Source organism: Dermacentor variabilis, chromosome 6 (genome assembly GCF_050947875.1).
Source record: "Dermacentor variabilis isolate Ectoservices chromosome 6, ASM5094787v1, whole genome shotgun sequence".
Taxonomy (NCBI): domain Eukaryota; kingdom Metazoa; phylum Arthropoda; class Arachnida; order Ixodida; family Ixodidae; genus Dermacentor; species Dermacentor variabilis.
This window is the reverse complement of record NC_134573.1, coordinates 172287269-172308682: the sequence shown is the minus strand read 5'-3', so window position 1 is coordinate 172308682 and position 21414 is coordinate 172287269. Positions and strand designations below refer to the sequence as shown.

General features: G+C 48.2%; 2 protein-coding genes and 2 long non-coding RNA genes across 4 annotated transcripts in view; 2 read left to right on the top strand and 2 right to left on the bottom strand.

The window, feature by feature from the left end:
* The window catches only part of LOC142585789 (cubilin-like), a 270644-nt gene that overhangs the window by 50016 nt on the left and 199214 nt on the right, over positions 1 to 21414 (top strand). The gene's annotated exons all lie outside the window — the stretch shown is intronic.
* LOC142584445 (uncharacterized) overlaps positions 1 to 21414 on the bottom strand; it is a 42990-nt gene that overhangs the window by 15673 nt on the left and 5903 nt on the right. The gene's annotated exons all lie outside the window — the stretch shown is intronic.
* Positions 465 to 6451, top strand: LOC142585787 (uncharacterized). Its single transcript, XM_075696797.1, has 3 exons — positions 465 to 683; positions 1829 to 1993; positions 4437 to 6451. The coding sequence occupies exons 2-3, from the start codon at positions 1829 to 1831 to the stop codon at positions 4704 to 4706; spliced, it is 435 nt and encodes a 144-aa protein (XP_075552912.1). The 5' UTR covers positions 465 to 683; the 3' UTR covers positions 4707 to 6451.
* On the bottom strand, positions 3733 to 7606 carry LOC142585788 (uncharacterized). The gene is made up of 3 exons (XR_012829127.1): positions 7167 to 7606; positions 6748 to 6924; positions 3733 to 4767 (listed from the first exon to the last, which is right to left on the bottom strand). It is a non-coding gene; the product is annotated as an uncharacterized LOC142585788 (long non-coding RNA).

Sequence of the window (21414 nt, the reverse complement as noted above, 5' to 3'; positions counted from 1 at the left end):
CTCGTCGCCTCCGCGTTTCGAAAGCAATTGCCGTGGACGTTCGTAGGCTGCCGGGGGAGAATAAAGGCCCAACCACACGCAGCCCAGGATACGCGTCTCGCTACGCGTACACGTAAGCGTACGCGTCTGCGTGCGCGTACGCGGGTGATGAAGGGAAGGGCGTCCAGCCACACGATACGCGCACACGTGCGCGCTTCGCTGCGCGTAGCACAGGGCTGACAGACCAGCTGCCCAGCGATGGCGGAAACGGTCGTCTTTGGCTTTGAGAAAAGTTTATCTTTAATTTCTTTGTGGCTAGCCATGTTTATTTAATTTATCAATGTTAGAGCTATTACATTGTTTTTAAGTTGAGAAACGCACGCTGTTCGTATCTATACATCCTTATGGCAAGAAAAGCTACATCAATTATCAACATCACGCGCGATAGCGTCTGCTTGCTCACAACTGCAGCCGACATCTGCGCGCGACCACGCACGACGTTGCTGCCGAGCCCTTGCTTAGCCGCTTGCTTCGCCGGCATCAGCGTTCTCTCCCCGTAATGTACCACATGAGAAAGAAGCTTTTGCTGCTGCTGCTCTTGCAACGGCGGCGGGAGCGCAGAAAGCGTCTGCGGCCTCTGCGGCGGCGACGTTGGTGGGTCCGGCCAGTCTTTCAACTGCGTAAAGAAGAAGGACTTTACGGCTGTGAGTAACTTCTTTCCTTTCGATGATCTACAGTGGTAGAACTAGGAGCCAGTGTTTGGACATGGAGACTTATCTTCGTTAGGACAGCAATTACTGATCAGCGTTTTTAAGTGCGAGCATAAGCGAAAGGGTTAAAGTAGTAATGCAGGGATCGTACTCGCAGAGCGCGAACGCCCAATTCGCAGAACAGCATCGCGTCGTCGGTGCAAGGTTCGTCCAGGTTGACAGCACCGATCGAAACGATAACGTGACGCACGCGAACAGGGGGAACGACAAGAGCAGGGTGTAGTGCGGAAAGCGCGAAAGCATAGGCGAAGATCGGGCTGATTAGCCGCCGGAAGCATACAGATAGTATATTGGATACGTGGTGACAACACCTCACGACATTTCAACCGCCGTCTGTCTAACCCGTGTATGCCGTACGACATACGGTCATTAACTGTTCAGCGTCAGAGGGGAAGAAGCGCTTGATTCAACAGACAATCTGTAATACTAATTTGGGGCTCCCTTCATTATTAACAGTAGACCATACTGTTTACACAGAGCTTGTGTAGCAGCCTCTTTTCTTGCACAAAATTTGTAAGGATTAAGTTTTGTAATACATTTTCTGCTATTCGATATTTTATTTGATATCCAGATTATTTTTTCTTCATTTGATTCGATTCTAAATCTACTTTTCGGTATTAGCACACCCCTACAAAAAGCTAAGGACTGCTAGTTATATTTGTGCCATTAGTATAGCACATAGATTCAAGAACACCTTTTTACACGTGTTGGTTGTCTTATATGAAGCTTGTGGAGGAGATACGATTTCCTATATTTTCTGTCTCTCAGAATTGTGACTGTAGAATATGAAGTGTAATGTAATTAAATTGTGACCTGGGGGGCAGGTTAAAATTCTGTGCGACTAATTTCGGAAGTTTCTTGGCAGTGGCCGCACGATTTTAATATACCGTTAACTGGCTCTCCTGTTTTGCCGAACCACTGTTTGTATTCAAGCACATAAACAAAGCAGGGGGTAAAATTAATGATGGCTAGTGGCTATACGTGTGTGTCTGTGAAAAGTGTACAGCTCCTGATACCTGCGCGTGTATATGGGCAGGGCATGGTCTTGCTGCCAGGCAATAATGCACCATTTTTTACAGATGCAACGGATACGTCAGGATGACCACGGATTTTTCTACAAGTTCTTTCGCAAGGCGCCGCAGCTCTTGGACAAGCTATTGAGCTTTTTAGCAGAGGCCCTCACACGGCAGCACCACATTCGAGAAACCCCTGGAGCCTGGAGAACGACTTGCTGTAGCATTGAGGTTGGTAAAGGACAGTTGCCCCTAGAGTAATAATGTGCGATTGCAGGAATACAGAACACCGTTTCTTTGTCATTTAATGTATCATTTATTTTATTTTATTTACATATTACTGCCCGCCGCCTTTTGGAAGCCAAATCAGGAAGGAGCCACAAAACATTGAAGCAAAACAAAAGAAAGAAGGAAACGACTGACAATGAGCGTGCATAAAAAATACAAATAAAAAAAAATAATAATATATTAATAATCATCTTTATTTCTCTCTTTCCACAGGATACAGAATTATACACAACTAACTATTTATTAACTCATAAACAAATAAAAAAATGGGACACCAAATGCTGATACAAAACGAGAAATAGTAATGATGGTACTGACAATGCGCGTGAAAAGAAATACAAGAAAAAAATGATCGCATGAGCACAGAGACTGAAAGTTTCCACTTACTGCATCACCAGTGTAACAGTTACGGCTAACTCTAAAAAAAACTGCCATCGACTGGCATCGCACAAAAGCTACCTCAGTGCTTTTGACCTTGCGCAACCTGTAAAACATGCACTGAGGTATGCTTGCACATGTAGTATTAAACAAAGGTGGTAGCTAACCTACACAAATGAATTTTGATCGTATGTCACCTGAAAAGGGCCCCCCACAGCCATGTAGATCATTGTGAAGAAAAATCATGTCATCATAATTAGTATTCAAACAATTGAAACATGCGTACTAATTTTTTTTTCAACTTGCATTCAAGCTACTTGGCATCCCGGTAAGACATAAAAGACATTGCCTTGACTTACTGTGTGGGGATTGAGGCGGCTAGACTCTGCAGTGGTGTGTAAGTCATATAGTGGCGATCGTGCCTGCAAAGTATTAAACAACTGCAGAACAGCACGACAGCCGCAGAAATTTCTTACATTTTTTTCAGCTTAAGAAATTTTTTAAAGCTCACATGCTGTTCACGGCTCCCGTCAGGTAGCCCTGCTTCCTGCCAGTGAAGCAGGGTCATACGTATAAATGTCTCATTTACACACTGCCTTCAATGTCACTGATTATGTACAAAGACTTTGGCCAAACATCCCATGCAGAACATGCAAAACCAACTCTGGAACTGAGCCACGGAACACAAAGAAAAAAAATGCAAGGAATGTGGCTAGTGGGTGATAGTTGTGGGAGAGGTAGAGGTTGTCTATGTTGGCAGTGAACCTCGCCTCCTGGTTATGTGGTGGCAAGACTTTTGCCTTTCTGCTACCTCTTCTAATAATAATAAAACAATATGAAAAATGCTTGCGCTGCTAGAACGCCCCGACAGGCTTTACAACTTGCAGCATATAACCGAAATTTTCAGTGGGGTCTGGTTGAAGGTTCATTACATTTTTTTATTTACAGGCATGTACAGGCATCTCTACATGCATGCACAAACTCTTCATGCACAGGTGGTGAACTCAAAAAAGTTCATTGCTGCAAGACAGGCTGAATGAGTAAACACAGATGAAAGCGATAAACATCTGTCTTGCAACAACAAACCTTTAGTTGCAAGTCAGTGCTTCTTTATCATAGGTGTGTTGCTAAAACATGTTCACACATCTCTACAGCAGCAATGGCCAGCCAACCAGGCCCACAGATATCAACTTTATGAAATTCTTGAATACCGCACAAAAATATGGATACAACACAATGTAAAATGAACAAAAAAGAAGAGCTGAGGGGCTTTGACATGACAACAACAGACAAGGAAACATATATAAAGCATAAAGGAAAATAACTCATTTTATTTGTAATGTCAACATCACAAGGAGAAGGGAAATGAAAGTGGTCAAAATATAACTTGCCACTGGTGGGAGCTAAAACCAAAACCAATTGAGCTGCAGGCTATTCCACCATCAATTTCATAGAATGTTTATGTGTACTAGATTAGGCTCTTGGAGTGTTCTTGCATGAGTAGCGTTGGCTAACACTACCAGGGTGAGATCCAGTACATGTACATTCAGGCCCAAGAAAGTTTGCAGAGGGATAGCCATTGCTGCAGCTCTACTGGTACAGCAATGCAAGCATAATTCAAAGTTTGTGGGTTTGTCTCCCATTAGTGAGAAGCTACCTTCTTATATACTTTCATTTTCCTCCTTATTTTTCCATTTCAATATAAAGTAATTAAATTCATCAATGATTTCCTTTTGTTTCATTGTCTCTTGGCTTTGTTATACAAAAAGTATACATTCAAAAACATTAATCTTTGAATTACTCTCCTACTTGCATCAATGTAATTTTCATGTCGAAATGCGTATCCTCACTGACCTCTCTAATGTGTTTGAGCAGAGAGACGGCAAAAGTTCGAGGTCGTCCTGTGGTTTGCATCTTTTGATTGCACTTGAAACATTGCCTAATTCCTCCAATATTAACTGACTCTAATCTTTCTTTTTTCTTTTCCTCCCCCTTGACTTTGCTTCAGAAGCAATGCTTCCTAACGTATCCAGCCTACGACTGCCTGCTGAAGCCAGCGATGCTTCTGACTGCGGACTGCTGTGGTGTGCCTCAGAATCCTCAGGAACCAGAACTTCTTGAAACATCGGTGATTCAAGAGATTCTAAAATGCCCTGAGACTCCACAGACTCATGCGACGCCGAAGACAGAGTCGATGCTGGCGCTTGTGACTCTTCACTTGACGGTGATGGCACTTCCAAGTGTTGCCAGATCGGAAAACTGGCACATTTTTTGTTAAGATGTCTGCAGCACTTCCCTCCTCACTCGATGGGGGCACTGGTGGAAGGTTGGCGGACATCCTGCATGTGAGCGTAATAAGGGTTGCACATACTGTCAATGTGTAAATAATGTGCCAGTCTGGATGCAAAAATATATGAAGGCTCAAATCCATCCACATTTGTTTTAGTGTGTGATTTTATTAGCGTACACTGAAGCTCTGAATCAGTTTTGTAGGGACAAAAGTGGCTTGCCTATACAACCAGAATGAACAGTTTCTGCATGCGCATAAGTGTAGCTTTTGTATCTTTTTCTGTTTTTGCTTGTGATGCATTTAAGCAGTTCTTACGAGATCTGCATGACTAAAGCCTAGTGATTACTTCTACTCAAAACAGTGCATGATATTTGGAATGTTTCAGTTTTGAAATAATTAGCAGGAAGCATTCCACTACATTCACTCAGTAAAACCACTTAATAAATTTCATGTTGAAAGACCTATGCTTGCACTCTCTAAACATAGAGTAGTAGTACTGTTAGGTCTTGCTTTAGTATAAGGCTCTCTCCTGTTCTAGTTTTTCTACTGGAAACGTTCTTGGCTTGTAACTTTGTTTTCCTTTCACTTGTTTGTAAACTTCATCTCATTCTAAACTGTTTTTCTTAACTGAATGTACGTCTAAACACAGTGTGAAGCTGTGTACGTAGTAATCAGGGCATTTGTTGTTTGTATTTAGGAAGTTACATCTAATAATGTTTGCCTTCTTGCCATCTGCCTTGTAAAGGGTGTTTTGGCCCAGCAAAGCTGACCTTAGCGAGCAAACCCTTCCAGAAGGTTTCTTACAGCCAAGCTTTTTTTGCCTCTTCTCTGGACTTTCCTTCCGCCACTCCTACTGTCTTGCCAAATAGCTCGCCTCATATTGATATTAATGTAGTCGTTGAACCATTGTCATCCCAGCTGACTACTGGCTACTGTGTTGCACGAGTGACAAGTACTGGACGTAATGCAAATACCAATTAAAATAATGTAACTAGATCGTGGTTTTAGCATGTAAAATTTCAATAATCATTTTTTGCACAGTGCGAATGTGTTAAACTGGATCATCTAGTCCTTCCTTGAAAATTTTGCTAAGCAGGAACAGCGTTCTCCACAAACATCGTGAAAGCTTCGCTTAAACGAGTAACCACACCACCTGGGATCTGCAGAATAACCACAGGCTGATAATTAGGTAAAGACACTGCTGAGCAGACACAAAAAGAATTATCAATTACACAGCTGACAATGTCGTCAGTACTATGGCGCATTTATTCCTACAGCATGATGACACTGAATGAATCCCTAAGCAAGCTAGGTAATATTTGAGGGTCTGTGATGAAGCACCGATTTGTACACTGCTGGCAAGCAACAAAATGCAAAATTAAAACTGTGCATTGAAGTGCCCAAGGTACACATGAATATTGCAACATTCAATACTCAGTTAAATACTGGCCATTGACTTGCACGCTGCCTTCTAGGATCAGTGCACAGAATAAAAAAATACTACTTGCATGTTTTGTGTTTTGTTTTTGTGTGTGCATCATGCAAGCCCTTTTCTTTTTATTCATCCTGCTAATTTGTATGTGATATTCTCTGTACTTCTGTCTTATGATTTACTGTTAGGTTTTTAAGTGCTATTTTACTTGTTATTTTGTACCTGTATTTCTGCTTTCTCTGCTCCCCACTGCAAAGCCAAACTGGCTTTGTGGGTACCTAAATAAATATACAAAGCTATTCTTGTACTGCTTGTATGTCCCCTCACCGGATCACATTTAACGAAATATGCGATAATCGGAGCGGCGATGCAGCACAAATATTTTATCGCCAATTAGACAAAGCTGAATATAATGCATACTGTGCGTCGACTTGCTTGTGTAAGCACAATATTGAGTCGATTCCCATAAGTGCGGTGCATTGCCAGCTATAACACAAACATACGGCATCGCCGGTTAACGTGGTAAAGGGAAAGCACTAAAATCCCGTGTTTCACTTTTAACACGCCGGCTAAGGTGGAAACTTCAAGATCACTTACGGTCTACTCTCCATTGTGTGGCGCAGAAACATCATCTGGTCGAAAAACAGCCAGATGACGTTGTCCTGAACGTCGTCTGGCACGGCGCGGCTCTTTTCTTTCTGAAACGTATTCCCAGGCGCCGAAATTTATTCCCCGCGGACTTCCATCACTTCTGCAGCGCTGGGATAACGTCATCTGCACAGATGAAACGCGTTTTAGACATCTGCGAGTCGGCTGATGAGAGAGTCAGCTTATACCAGTGCCACACAGCTAGGCTTTCGATGGCGATCGAGCGCGATCAAATTTCCCGATCACGATCGGTTCTACGCAGATCGCGCGTTACAGGCAATCGTGATCACAAAATCCGACCCCGATCGGGCTCGATCGCGATTGAAACTGCTCCGCTGTGACGCCCGTATAAAATTCCGAGCACTCGCCTGTTCGGCAGCGTTGGGAATGACGATCCACGACCACCTCGTCAAGTGCTTGTTCTAGTGGCGCTTGTGTTTCGCCTGCTACCAAAGCGCAGGTCGAGCCTCAGCGCAGGCGATCAGCGCTTCGTTGTTGATCGCCTCCATAGCCTCTGTGCTCCATCGACACGAAACCAGCAGCGACTCCCGGCGTCTCCGCACGATTCTGAAACTTCAACAACCTTTCCGAACCGCCGGAAGTGTACATATGGCCCACGTGACGTCGGTGCACAAGCTGCCACTTCCGTCGCGTACGCTCAAACAGACGCCCAAGATCAAGACCTCCTTGACGCGCGCGTTTCCTGCGCGTCTGCCCTCTCTAGACGCGTAGGACAGGCGCGTACGGCCTCGCAGACGCGTGACGCGCAGCCAGGCGCGCACGATTCACCGCGTGTGGTTGGGCCTTAAGGGTGGAGAGTGCGAGCTCAGGCGACGAGGGGGGAAAGATTGATGCCCATGCGCCTCCGTGTCCCGTCGCGTTCGGGAAACGACTTGCTGGCCCGCACTTCAGCGATACGCGACTAGGATCGACGAGAAGAAACGCTGTTGCGACCCTCAAAGTCGGGAGTGCTTCCTGGATTCCTTTTGAGACTCAATCCCCAATATATATGTGTATTGCGCGTACGCGGAGGTATCCGCGAATTGGCCCGCCGCGGTCATTTGTCACGGAAAAACAAACGCTACACGCACTGCGAGCGCTGAAATCCGCGGCACAATCCTGACACCGAATTCGAGACTGAAGTTAGGGATTTAAGTTTAACGACCGGAAAAGAAAAGAAAGAAAAAGAAAAGGATTTAGGGTGGGCGCGTGGCAGTGCGGAACGACAAACGAATGACTCACTTCTGTTACTCAATTGTTCTGTGTGGTGTTAAAAGTGGCTTCTTCGTTTCTTCACACGCGCTAAATGTCTGCAGATATACGAGAAGCAGCGGCTGTGATACTCCTGCACAATAAATAAAAAATCAGACTGGAAAAGGACAAAAAAAATGTAGAAAAAAGGCAGGAGTTAGATAGTTACGAAATATACTATCCACAAAGAACATAAGTAAATTAGACAAGATTGCTTCTGAAGGAGAGAGAGAGAGAGCGAGAGAGAGAGAAAGAGAGAGATAGAGAGGGATAGATAGATAGATAGATAGATAGATAGATAGATAGAGAGAGAGAGAGAGAGAGAGAGAGAGAGAGAGAGAGAGAGAGAGAGAGAGAGAGAGAGAGAGAGAGAGGGGCAAGTCTGTTTAATGCTACGCCAAGCAGGAGGAGGAGCAGATTTTAATGAAGAGAAAGGAGGAGGGGTCGGCCTGGAGAGCGTGTCTCTAGCCTGCTACTCCTCACTGGGGAAAGGGGAAGTGGGAAATACAGGGAAAGGTAGGTGGCGGGTGATTATGTTATTGTACAATGAGTTACTATACGACAAACCTGTACCGATGCCTGTATAGACGCGCAGCTGTACTCTGAATTGTCAGTCGTCTTTGTACTCCAAGGTTAAACGCAGCTCACACAGAGAGCTTGCCTAGCCCACACTCTAGCTATAGTTAGGCATCTTGCCTTCAAGATGCACTCAATAACTTTCAAATCCTCATTGCCATACGATGTTGCTCGCATAATCACTTGACCAGGCCAGAACGAAGATATAGCTGAACGTCTTCATGCTCAACCTCAATAATTCGGCGGCTAAAACAATATGTTGCCGAGTATAAGGTCGCGGGTCTGATTCTCAACAACGGCGGACTAAATGCTGGCGCAGGCGAAATAAAAAAAGAACAAAAAAAAAGAACAGGCGTGTTATGTGTCTGTTCAAGTTAAACGCTAAATAGTCCCCTGGAAATCAAAATTAATTCCGAGTCCTGCACTGGGGCGCGACATTGAAACGTGATATCCCTTATAGGAATAATATATTAGCATTTTAATACTTACAGTATTAATATTAAAAAGTAAGTACCTTGTCTTTTTCTCTCTTTCGCACGCCCGCATACACAGACGCACACTCGCGCAGCGGTGCACTAAAGCGAGAGAGGTCCGTAAAGGAAGGAGCGCTCACTGATGGAATAAATGACGCCATCATCATTTCTGCGACCGTCGACAGCACACCGTCCTTATTGTACGTCGTATGGGAAGTTCGACGAGGGGCCAGCCATTGTGGGGTCAGACCCGCCGACTAGCGCGGATGGTCGACCCTGCGGACGAGCTGCCGGAGTGGATGGCGGTCGTTGAGGCAACGACAGTGTGCCGGGGCGCATTGTCGCGAAGAAACAAGACGCACGGACATTACGCCTTCTTACGACCCTGACGGCGTCTTGTGGGAGACGAATCAGTGGTCTTCCCTTTTTCAAAATTATTGACGGGCAGTACGCCTTCTGATTACCTGATGACAACTATAATAACCATTGTGCCATCGTGTGAATAGTAAGGACTTTTCTTTGATGAATGGAAGACAGCTGCGTTCGAGGATAAGGAAGAGAAGTGGCCGGAACAGAAATGAAATGTTACCGGTATGATAATGTGCGGCAGTGCAATGCGCGTATGTATTCAAGTGGCCGGCTAAGTTAGTGTGGCCAACCATTTCTTGGACTGAGTGACCGAAAGTATCTTTATTGTTAAAGGGAGGAACACAAAACATCTGTATGGGAGCAGGAGGCGCCGTCACACTGCACGTAATTCACTCGATTCCAGAATGGCGTGTATTTATGCACAGCCTTCGCTAGAAACTTCCATTTGTCTCCAAGCAATCTACGAGAAAGTGCTACGTCGATCTCTATGGGAAGGAAATAGAACGAACGTTTCTTCAATGCACTGCTTCACAAACTGATGACATCAGTGAGATATTAATAAACGAAGTAGCGCTGCTAAGAAACTGCGAAGTTTACATGTGTTACACTTCTATTTAAACTTTCACACAGGAACGTCAATGCACGGCGCTAGCACTCTTAGCGGTAGTGCCACGTCTGTTGAGTGACGATGTGACCAACGTTTGCGAGGAAGAACTCTCAGCGTCTAAGCTTGACGGCAGTTTGCTCTGCTTATAGCGTCTTATACAGAAAATACAAATCCTAACGTTTAAGTTATGTAATGTCACCTCTCGTTGCTAAAAACGGCATACACGCAGCTATAGTCGCGTTATTGTTGTTGCTGGCGTATTGAGTTGAAGTCTCGCTGAAAAGCACTTTCGTAGACAGTAGCTCCACCAGTTATCCGGTGGAGAAATACGGCGCGTAACGCACGCGCGCAAACACTCAGGCTTCTTAGCGTTGCCTTAAGTCTCCCCCTTACTCCCCCCTCCCCTCCTTCAGAAAAAGAAGAAGAAAGAAAAGTGAAGCCGTACAATTTTGGACGAGCATCGCCTGACGTTAAGCTAAGAACACATATGCCGGCTCCCGTCTTCTATACGCTGCCTCTGTGTGATACGCAAAGAAAAACGATGTCGAGTCAACGAGATATGACGCACGGCTCGCCTAGGTTGGTAACTTTGAAAGCAAGGCAGGCACGAGGGAGCCACCGATGGGCGCCGCTGGTGTAAAAAATTTCGGGAGCCCGTCCCCTGCGTTTCCGCTCCAAGGAGCGCGAGTAAGTTTTCTCGCGACGCGTGGCAGCGGAGCCAAGCTGGGAGCGTGGGGGAAAGCCGCGGTTACAGCCCGTCCCCGATGAAACCTTTCGAAAACGAGGATAGAAGGGTGGGAAAGAAAGTATCAAAATAATGAGAAAGGACACAAGGTAAAAGAACACAGCGAATTGTAGAAGAGGAAGGATAAAAGGTTAAATGGTAGAGAGAAGAAAGAAAATGGGTGAAGCAGCGAAGTAGAGACGAATGGAAGGAAGGGAAGAAGGAACGATAGGACACGAGGAAGAACATAAATGCAGGAAGGAAGTTTTCGAAGAAAGTAAAGAAGGGTGCAAGATGGAAATAAAATAAAAGAAGAAATAAACAAAGGAAGAAATGAAGGAATCAAATAAATAAGCGAGCGGATAAAGACAAGGAAGCAAGGAAGGCAGAGCATGAGGAACGAATGAACAAAGTGAATCAAGGAAGGAGACGAGTAGATGAGAAAGAAGAAAGTAACATGAAAGGAAATAAGGCAACGAAAGGAAGGACGTAATCGGGGTGAATAAAGAAGGAAGCAAGGCAGAAATTAGACAAAGTAAGGAATAAAGAAAAGCAAGTGGGAAGGAAGCAATCAAATAAAGAAGCGAGATAGCAAGGAAAGAGAGGCAAGGAACCAAGAAAAGAAAGGAACAAGAAACGTGAGAAGGGAATAAAGAGAAGTAGGTCACCGACGAAACACCGAACCCGCATTCATCGGCTAGTGAGGCTGTTAGACGCATTAAGTATACGAAACAACACCGCAAGGGCACAGGATGCCTTTTCTTGCAGTCTGAAAAGCTTTATTTCTCTTTATCCGGACACCAGAGACGTAGCTTAAGTGTTTCTTAAGGTGGTGGTTGAAGAATAACTTACCTAATCTACGGCATTCCTTTTATTCACTTTCTGCGTCACATGCGGCCGTGTTGGCGTGTGCCGATGAAGGTGAAAGCAAAACGGGGCTGCCAGCTGCAGTGAACTGACGTGAAAGGTCGCCTTTTCTACCCCGTTCACACAGTCCAGGCAAATAAAGTTTTTTTTTTGTTCTTTGGTCCGCAGACTCGCAGTGAAGTGTTGCGGTGCGCGCTGGTGAGTCATTTTCTTCTTTCTTTTCTTTATCTCACCTAAGACCGCCCCACCGGTATCGTCATTAGTCACGCGAGCTTCACCTCAGCGTCGTCTTTCTCGATTTTGCTTTCTCCGACAGTGTAATTTATGGACATTGCCGTTTCATAAGGGTGCTGGTTCTGATGCGGCGAGTAATTAGCGCCAGCGAGAGCCTAACGACGTTTTAATGCCCTTAGTATGAAGACGCCAGATGGCGGTCTGCAGGGCGGACTCTCTGCTCAGTGCGAAGAGGAGACCCCCCGAAGGAAGGGGGTTAGAGAGCGGTAAGAGGACCGCTCTACAATTATTAGCAGAGTATTCCAGCCACGGTCATTTTCTTGCCTTGTTTTTTCATTCGGTCTTAGGCAAGCGGGGATTCTCTTCTCAAATATTGCATGAACCACCTAATATGTCGTGAAAAACTTGCAGGCAGATAGAAACATGCAGCCAGTTGAAAAGGTGCGCAGACGAAGGGCATAAAGGACAAGGCGAGATGGATCTTCGTCCTTTATTCGCTTGTTTTGAGGTAATGGATGAAAACAGACGAAATGAACTCCTGATCCCAGATCTCAAAAAGGCCCGGTCGGATAATGATGAGCCTGATGATAACTTGAATTCACATTTTTACTATTTATTAAACTTAAAATACAAAAAGACGCTTCGTTGCTTATCGTGAAAAGCGAGATGAATTACGGATTGGGAAGCGAGAGATATATGTTGATAACTGGAACGCCTTCTGACCACAATGAAGAAAAAGCGACAGGTGCAAAGGGTCTGCACACGCGTTAATGCGCCAAGTAGTTCTGAAGAGTTGACGATGCTTTCGGTTTCTTGGAGCAGATACCTAATTAGCGTAACTGCCACATGCGACTGTTTTGCATTCGCCGAGACACGGTAGAGAACAAAAAAAAAAGTCACATTTAATACTCACAAATGTATTTGATGTATTACCCAAATATAAGCATTGTAGTAACTACGGTGGTTATGTTTTCTGCTTTCCAGGTTAAACTAACGGGAATGAAAATATGGGACTATTTTCGGCAGCGCTATTACTTGTGCGCCCTTTGCCTTAGCTTTTCCTGCATCGCTACAGAGAGTTGTCGGCGAATATATGTGTGGCCTACACGTGAATGCCCAGTAGTATGAGAAAAAAGGAGAAAAGGATGGAAGAACGCGTAGAGAGACAGTGAGAGAGATAGAGAAAAAGAAATATAGAGTTGGGAAGGAGGTGAGTGCACGTAGTTGGCAGCTTTCTTGGCAGAAGCTGCTCACAAAACGCTCAACAAGCCTAGTTAAGGAGCCCCTCACCAGGCCACATAGAAAACGTTGGCCATATGCTGGAAGTTGTTACGTGCCTTCTAAGGAGTGTTCTACCGCAAGAATTTTTCAAATTAGTTGTTTTATAGCAGAGATAGAAAAACTTGAAGTGTCGCGAACCCATGATTTCAGGAGGCGAGAGTCACAGCCAACATAGACACTCTTTCCACTTGAGCCGCCTAGTCTCTGCAAGCGAAATTCCTTCCCTGCGTTCTCCCATGCCGGAGACGGAGGATCCCGCGACGGTTACGTCACGGGTTCCGCCTTCATTTTTTTTTTCTCTCGCGCGTTTTTGCTGAGCGGCGCACTTCCTGTTATGGTCTCGCGCGCGAGCTGTTGCGTTTGTCTAGTTTCGCGCAGCCGAGGATATTGCGTGCACTGTACGAGGACACCTGATTAGCGGTATAAGTCAGCGGCACAATTACGAGCACTGATGAAGGCGCGACAGAATGAAAGAGCACGACTGCGGCGCTGGAACACGGTAGAAAATGACACAGTTTCGTTCTCTGCGCGCGCGACTGCACGGCGTGGGAATGGTGGTGGTGATAACTTTATTGCACACAGGGGAGTTGCGGACACGCAGGTCCTTGGGCCCCCGCACGGCCCCACTGCACTCAAACGTTCATGTCCCGGAGGCTCATGACGCTGGCAGCCCGGCCTGTGGCGATGGCTTGCTTGGCCGGGTCCTCGGAGCGCAGTAGGGTCTCCCAAGCCTCCCAAGTAGTAAGGTGCTCCAGGCCCCGCGGGGGAGGATCCGCCGGGCAGAGGAAAAGAATGTGATCGAGAGTGGCTTTGGGGTGGTGGCAGAGGGTACAGGAGGGGTCGGTGTGGACGTGGTGATAGCGCGAGCGTATATAAGGGGAGGGTAAGGTGCGTGTTTGGAGCCGCCTCCAAAGTGTCTGGTGATAATTGTCAAGGGAGGGATGGGGTGGGGGGTAGAGCCGACGCTCAGTTTTGGAGGCTTGCGTCAATTCAGTGAATGAATGCATGCGCTCCCGTGAGAACCCTGGATCGGAGGCCGCCGCTGCCCGGTTGAGAGAACCTCGGGCTAAAGCGTTGACAGCCTCGTTTCCAGGATTCCCAGAGTGGGCAGGCACCCATATGAGCTCCATGTGGCGGGGCGGGTATGCAGCGAGAGAGTTCAGTATGCGAAATGCAGGGACGTGAACTCTCCCGCGAGCAAAATTTAGTATCGCAGTTTTAGAGTCTGATAATATATACCGGGCCTCCGTGCGCATAATAGCTAGGGCAATGGCAGCCTCTTCAGCCTCCTCCGAAGTGGCAGTTGGGGATATGTGAAGGGTGGTAATCGGTTGTAGGGAGGGGTTCGTGATGGCAACAACCGCGTCCTCACCTGTGCATGCGGCATCCACCCACACAGCATCCGGTTCCGTGCCATAGTGTTTGTGGAGCGCCCGTGCGCGAGCTCTGCGGCGGGGTTCATGGTAGGTGGGGTGCATGTTTTTAGGGAGAGGTTTAATGAGAAGTTCGCGGTGAATGTGGTGGGGCACCTGGAGCTGTGTGGGATCCGTGGCTGGTATCCTGATACCGAGGGTGTGTAGTATGTGTCTGCCGGTGGTGGTTCTCGCGAGACGTATGTATTGTGTCTGTCTGTGGGCCTCAATAAGCTCACCTATCGTGTTATGTAGGCCTATCTGGAGGAGTTTCTCGGTGGAGGTATTTAGGGGTAGGTGTAGTGCTGTCTTAAATGCTGTTCGGATCATGGCATCCAGGGTGGAGATTTCTCTGCCCTGGAGTTTAAGGTAGGGGAGCGTGAAGAGAAAGCGGCTGAGGACGAAGGCATGAATGAGACGACATAAGTCATGCTCCCTCATACCCCGGTGGCGTGCAGAAACTCGGCGGATTAGGTGGGATATCGACACCACCGTCCGCTTGAGTTTGTGGATGGTGAGAGTGTTTTTCCCGTCATTTTGGATGTGGAGGCCCAGTACCCGGAGAGTGTGTACTTCAGGGATGTACCGGTTTTCCAGTGTGACGGTTATAGGGGTGGTGGGGCAGTTTCGGGTTGTGGGGCGAAGTATGAGGAGTTCCGACTTCTCCGGAGAGCATGAGAGTCCGATACTCCGTGCATGTGTTTGGGTGAGGGTAGCTGCCGACTGCAGAGTGTTCTCTATGTCTCCATCACTGCCATGGGTAGTCCATAGAGTGATATCATCAGCATAGAGTGTGTGCCGAAGGTGAGAGATGTTTTGTAGTTTGCGGGCAAGGGGAATGAGAGTGACATTGAAGAGAAAAGGTGAGAGGACAGATCCCTGGGGGGTGCCAATCCCACTAAGGGTGTATGGGCGGGATGTGTGGGGACCGAAGTGAATTTCGGCTGTGCGGTTAGTAAGGAATGCTTGAACATAGGTGTACATACGTTCACCTATGTTCAAGGGGGAGAGCGCCGCCATTATCGCTCGATGGTCTAGGCAATCAAAGGCCTTGGAGAGATCCAAGGCGAGGACGGCTTTTGTGTGGCCCGGTATGAGGGGGTCGAAAATATCCTGTGTGAACTGGAGCATGGCGTCCTGTGCCGACAGGTGGGGACGGAAGCCCACCATGCTGTGCGGGTAGAGGTCGTGCTCCGCCATGTGTTGTGTGAGTCGGGCGAGTGCGACATGCTCCAAAAGCTTGCCCAGGCATGAGGTTAGGGAGATGGGGCGAAGATTTGCAGGTGTAAGGGGTTTGTGGGGCTTGGGTATGAATAAGATTTTGGCGTGACGCCAGGATTGCGGAAGGGTGCCCTCCTGCCAGCATGTGTTGAAGTACTCCGTGAGCTGGGAAATCGACCGATCGTCCAAATTGCGGAGCATGCTATTGGAGATACGGTCAACTCCTGGAGTGGAATTAGAGCGGAGAGTTAGGAGGGCCGCTCTGACTTCTGCTTCCGTAATCTCCGCGTCGAGATTGGCATTCGGCGTGCCTGCATAGGGGGGCAGGGGGTTTGAGGTACCGGGAGTTGTGTGTGTGTTCCTAAGTATGTCGATGAGTGCGTCGGGAGAAAGGTTGGTCTTGTGTATAAGGCGTGTGACGTGATGTTGTGTGGCTGTTTTAGATTGAGTGGGGTCAATTAAGTGACGGAGGAGTTGCCAACTGCGCTTGGAGGACAGATTGCCAGCCATACTATCGCAAATCTGTCCCCAGTTGGATCGGCAGAGCTCCTCAGAGTGTTCAGTAATTTTTGTTTGCAGTGCAGCTAGCCGCTTTTTAAGGGTCCGGTTGAGCTTTTGCCCTTTCCAGCGCTCTAGGATGCTATGATGGGCCTCCCATAGGTGCGCCAGGTGAGTGTCGAGGGTGGGCGTATCTGGTGTGGTGTCAAGGGTTCGAGTGTGTGCGGAGACATCGTTCATGAGTGATGCCACCCACTGGTCGATGTTTGTAATGGGAGCGTCAAGAAGGGCCGCCCGTGCGGCGCGGACTGCATCCCAGTTGGTGAGTTTGTGTGTTAGGTGAGGGGTCGTTCTTTGTTTGTAGGGTACTGTAACGTAGAGGATGTAATGATCGCTCCCTAATGTGTGATATGTTGCGTTCCACGTAATACCCGCAACGTTGCGGCTCAGTGTCAAGTCCGGGCTGGTGTCCGCGCTGACACTGTTGCCAATTCTCGTGGGGGTGTTAAAGTTGTTGTGTATTGTGAGGCGGAGCTCTTGCACCAAGGACCAGAGTCGTCGTCCTCGTGCCGTGGTGGTGCGGTAGCCCCAGTCAGTATGCTGACTGTTGAAGTCCCCTCCGATTATCAATGGATGCTTGCCTGCAATACGATGGAGATCTCGCAGTAGCGTTTCCAATGAAGCCATCGGATGAGACGGTGGGTGGTATATGTTTGCAATAAAAATAGATGGTGTGGAGTGTGTATGTTGTATGATTTCTGTGATCACGCAGGGCGTCTCGGAGGTGATCTGATGCGTTTGGTGTGTAATGGAGCGATGTATGAGTGTGGAAGCCCTGGGTGTATTCGTTGCGTCCGAGTGCGCGGATGTGTAACTGGGAAGTGTGGCAGGGGCATGTGTGTCCTGAAGGAGGAGGATGTGCGGCGTGGGAAGTGTGGGGAGGAGGAGTTGGAGGGGTGCGCGCTTGCCCCGGAAGCGGCGGCAGTTCCATTGCAGAATTGATAAAGAATTAGGTGGTCAAGCAGACGAAACAGAAGTAAACCTTCTTGCTACGGTACGAAATGAAACAAAAACACGCAGCCATTCGGTTTGTGCGTTTTATTATTTCGCTAAACTTTAGTTCGTCTACTGAGGCAAGATATTAAACAAATAACTGATGTTGCCTTGAATAATACTTGAAGTCACGTGTCGCTATGAGTGACGTCACAGCACTACCATGTACATAAGCGCACTTGCACGATTTACGTCGACTTTCCGGCTGGGAGCGCGGCGCCCGTGAGGACAAAGACAAACGACGTTTGTTTTGAAATTTAAGCTCTTTCCACGACGAGTAGGGATGTCGTACTTAGCAGACACGATAATTAATGCGTATTGTACGCACTACGCTTATCAGCTCAATACGGCCAGACTTGGTGAGGGTGCCTCACCAAGATGCGGAACCCGACAAATTCCGCGACGATTGCCGCCCCGGACGCGTTCATCGCGTCCTCCTACTGCCAAGCCATCATGCGAACATTATCCACGCTACAAGTCCCGACTAGCCGTTGAAATTGGGTTGGTTGAAATGTGCCTCATCACGAAGTCAGGTGGATCCACGCTGCTGGCGGAAAGTGCGTGGCACGCGCGTTGAAAATCTTTGGAAGGGCTGCTGCAAACATTGTGCAGGGAAGCAGCAATAGGTGCTCAAACATCCCCGTCTGCGCGCAACAGGAGGTACAAGTCTCATGCGGCAAGACCGAGGCGGACCTTGCGTGTTCCTTCCCACACGCTGCTGACAACGGCAGCCCCTGACGCTGAAACTGGGGTTACGACAACGCAGGTCTGTGCTGTAGTAACTGACTAATATTGGAGAGTGCCATCACAAAAGTAAACTAATTTGAAGAGACAAATGCACCCACTCGGTGTCAACACACTTATGCTAGGTACGTTCGACTGGTCACTTGCAAATGCTCCCGCGGGGCTGTTTACACTCGCATGGTGCAACTAGAGCGCTCGGATCCCATTCGCATGATTCATTCAGAGTGCCGCGCGCGATCCAGCTTAGTGGGCTCGGAGGCGCTCTCATCTTCGAGCTGAAAAAGCGATCGAGATCTGCCAGACCTCCGATCACGTGGCTCCCTCCTTTGCCCTGGGAGCAGACGGACGTTTGGGTCGGCCAGGCTCACTCTGGCTCCAATGTCGAGAGGCCTCCGCGTCGGGGCAGACCGTGTCCCAGCGCGGTAGAAACCAGTCGAATATACAATTAGATTCTGATATAGGATAAGGGATCTGTTCCAGAGGATCACGCGTCCGTGCAGATAAACACACCTAGGAATGTCAGTCTGGAGGAGCCTCTACGCTACCATGTCCATGTTTTCGTTTCCCTTTGAGCCGTAAGCAATGTAAATCGGAACCAACTCGACCGGCTGTCCACATTGATGCAGCTCCTTTAGGACATTCGTACGGACGGTGACGCCACGTTTCCTTCCTAGGAGGTGTCGTACGAAACTGTATGCTCGTGCAAGCACAACGAAGCGCATGCATGGCGTACACCCTGCACTGCACTGTAAAGCGAACTCCCCGCTAAAGGGGGCGCGCGCGACGGTGCCACCATCGAGAGAGGAACACGGACTGTGTTTTTCCTCGCTCGGTTGAGCTCCTCGGACGTCGGTAGCGAGCGAGCGAGCGCTTTCACTCGACCGACAGGGCGGCTGGTAGTGGAGCACGGCGCACTCTCAAAAACGGGCCGACCGAAGGGCACAGATGTGTAAATATATCAGCGATCCTTCTCCAAACGTCATTGATTCGCTGAGGCGTGCATATATGTATGAAATCGCGGAATAAGTTCTGCTGAAAGAGAGTAACATTGAAAGGAAGAAAGAAAGAATAAGAACTGTTGAAGGGAGGAAGAATTGCCGAAAGAGGCCGGCTCAAAAACTGAAGCAGATCTGTCTAACTCTCTCTTTTACTCACTCTCACCACTTGAGAAGGAGGCTCTCGGACAATATTATCTTCATCTTCACGAGCACTCAACAGGAAAGCGCCAATAACCCGAGAAAAAATTAATGAAGAAAACATAGAGAAGGACGTTGTAGCGAAAGAAACGCAATAACGAAGGCATAACGGTAAGAAGAGATAATAAAATGCTGCCTAGAGAAGAAGAAGTGGCTAAATAAATTGCTAGAAGGAGAAGTGAGATTGAATCGCTGGTCGGCGGAAAAAAAAGTAAAGAAGCGCGATCGGTAACAGAAGAAACGCAACAGTGAGAAGAACGCAATAGCGAAGGAAATGCAATAAGAGAAGGAGATCACGAAAATAATAAAAATGAAACATAGCCTTAAAGTATAATGGTGAAAAAAAAAAGAATATAAACAGGCACAAAGAAACAGCGGTTGGGCGGCGGCCCTCGCGCGAATATAACGCATTCGGGGCCGCGAAGATTGCTCGCCACGGTCTCTTTCCATTTCTTTATTCTTTCATTCTTAACGGAGGTGCTTTGCCTTGGGTCGTTCGTTATTGATCACTGCGCGCTCGCACTAGAAGTGGCTGGAAGACGAGTGCTGCCCGCAGGAAGTGTGAGCGCGCGCCAAGGAGACGTCGTCGGCGATGAGTGAGGCACCAAGTTTAGTGGGGAGGGCAAGTGGTGGTGGTGGGGAGGGTGTTGAGTGAGGGAGAAAAGTGGACGCACTCCTGGAGAAAAGAAGCTGGAAGTACGCGCAGGAGGACGAGGACGAGACCAAGCAGGAGGCGAAGAGACTCGAACGCGCGCGGCTGGCGTCCGTCCATTGTGCGGCTGCTGATCCCTCGCCATCTCAATCAGCTCGTTCTATTATCTTTAGTCTTTAGCAGGCCTCCCCCACTCGTTACCGCTTTTCCTCCATCATCGCTCGCTCAGCGGGCGTCCGGAAGGTCTCGTCGAAGTTAGTGAAACGAACGCTGCGACGCCGACGCGTTCTTTTCAAGTTCGGCGCACCTGCAGCTGCCGTCGGCACCGCATCTCCATTCAGCTGTTGCCAACGAGAACGCGCGTCGCGTCGTGCATCTAATTACGTGCATCACGAGATGCGCGCAGCGTTGCGGGTGCCGTGTGAACGAGGCGCGCCGCCATTCCTGCGCGAGCCAAAAAAGAAAGGCATTGTCACAATTTCCCCGCAAGTACCTCGAATAACAGTGGCCCCCATACCCAAAAACATGCACCCTGAATACAATAAAGCAAGGCGAAAAGCACGCGCACAACATATTAGAACAATGTATGAAAATAATCCCACGCCCAACACAATATACACGGACGCAGCCGCGTATTCGAACGTACACTCGAGCGCCAGTGATGCCCAAAAGAACGTCAGGAGGTACGCAGTGGCAATCGTCGACACGAAAGCACAGCAACAATTTACGGCTTCGGTCAGGGCAGGTACTCCGGCGGCTGTCGAAACTTTCGCCGTGGCAATGGCCCTCGCTCACGCGGAACGCACGCAAAAGAGCGTCACCATAAGCAAAGACTCACAAGAAGCATGTCGCATTTTTCTCAGGGGCCGCGTGTCCAAAAAACATGTCACTCAATAATACCGATGAAATTCGCCCACCATCACCGGATCCTATGATGTTCAGGTCATATAGCCCTTGAGGGCAACGAACTGGCGGATTCGCTAGCCCGAAGTATTATTAACCGGGCCGACTCGACTGGGACGGTCCCAGCTGGGTAGCCACTGTAATGACCCCAATCCAACGAATGCCCGGGAGATTCTCGCTCATCAGCGTGCAACCAGACAAAAATACCCTCCCCCTCACCCACAACTCAGTGGAGAGGAAGCCGCCAGATGGCGAAAAATTCAGACTGGAGTATTCCCCCACCTTAAATTACAGAATGCCATGTTCCCCACTCGCTACAGGTCCGACTGCCCGTGGTGCGGCGGCATTACTTGGGACTTGGGACAGCACATTACTTGGTATTGTGAATCACACCCGTTTAATAAAACACTCCACACAATGGAGCAATGGGAGGCACAGCTAACCAGCTCAGACCTGGCAAGACAACAGTCCTTCATAAGACAGGTTAAGCGGGCGGCCGAGGCCAGCGGGGCCTTGGACTAGAGGGGCTCCGACCACTGCACGTAAATCGTTTGA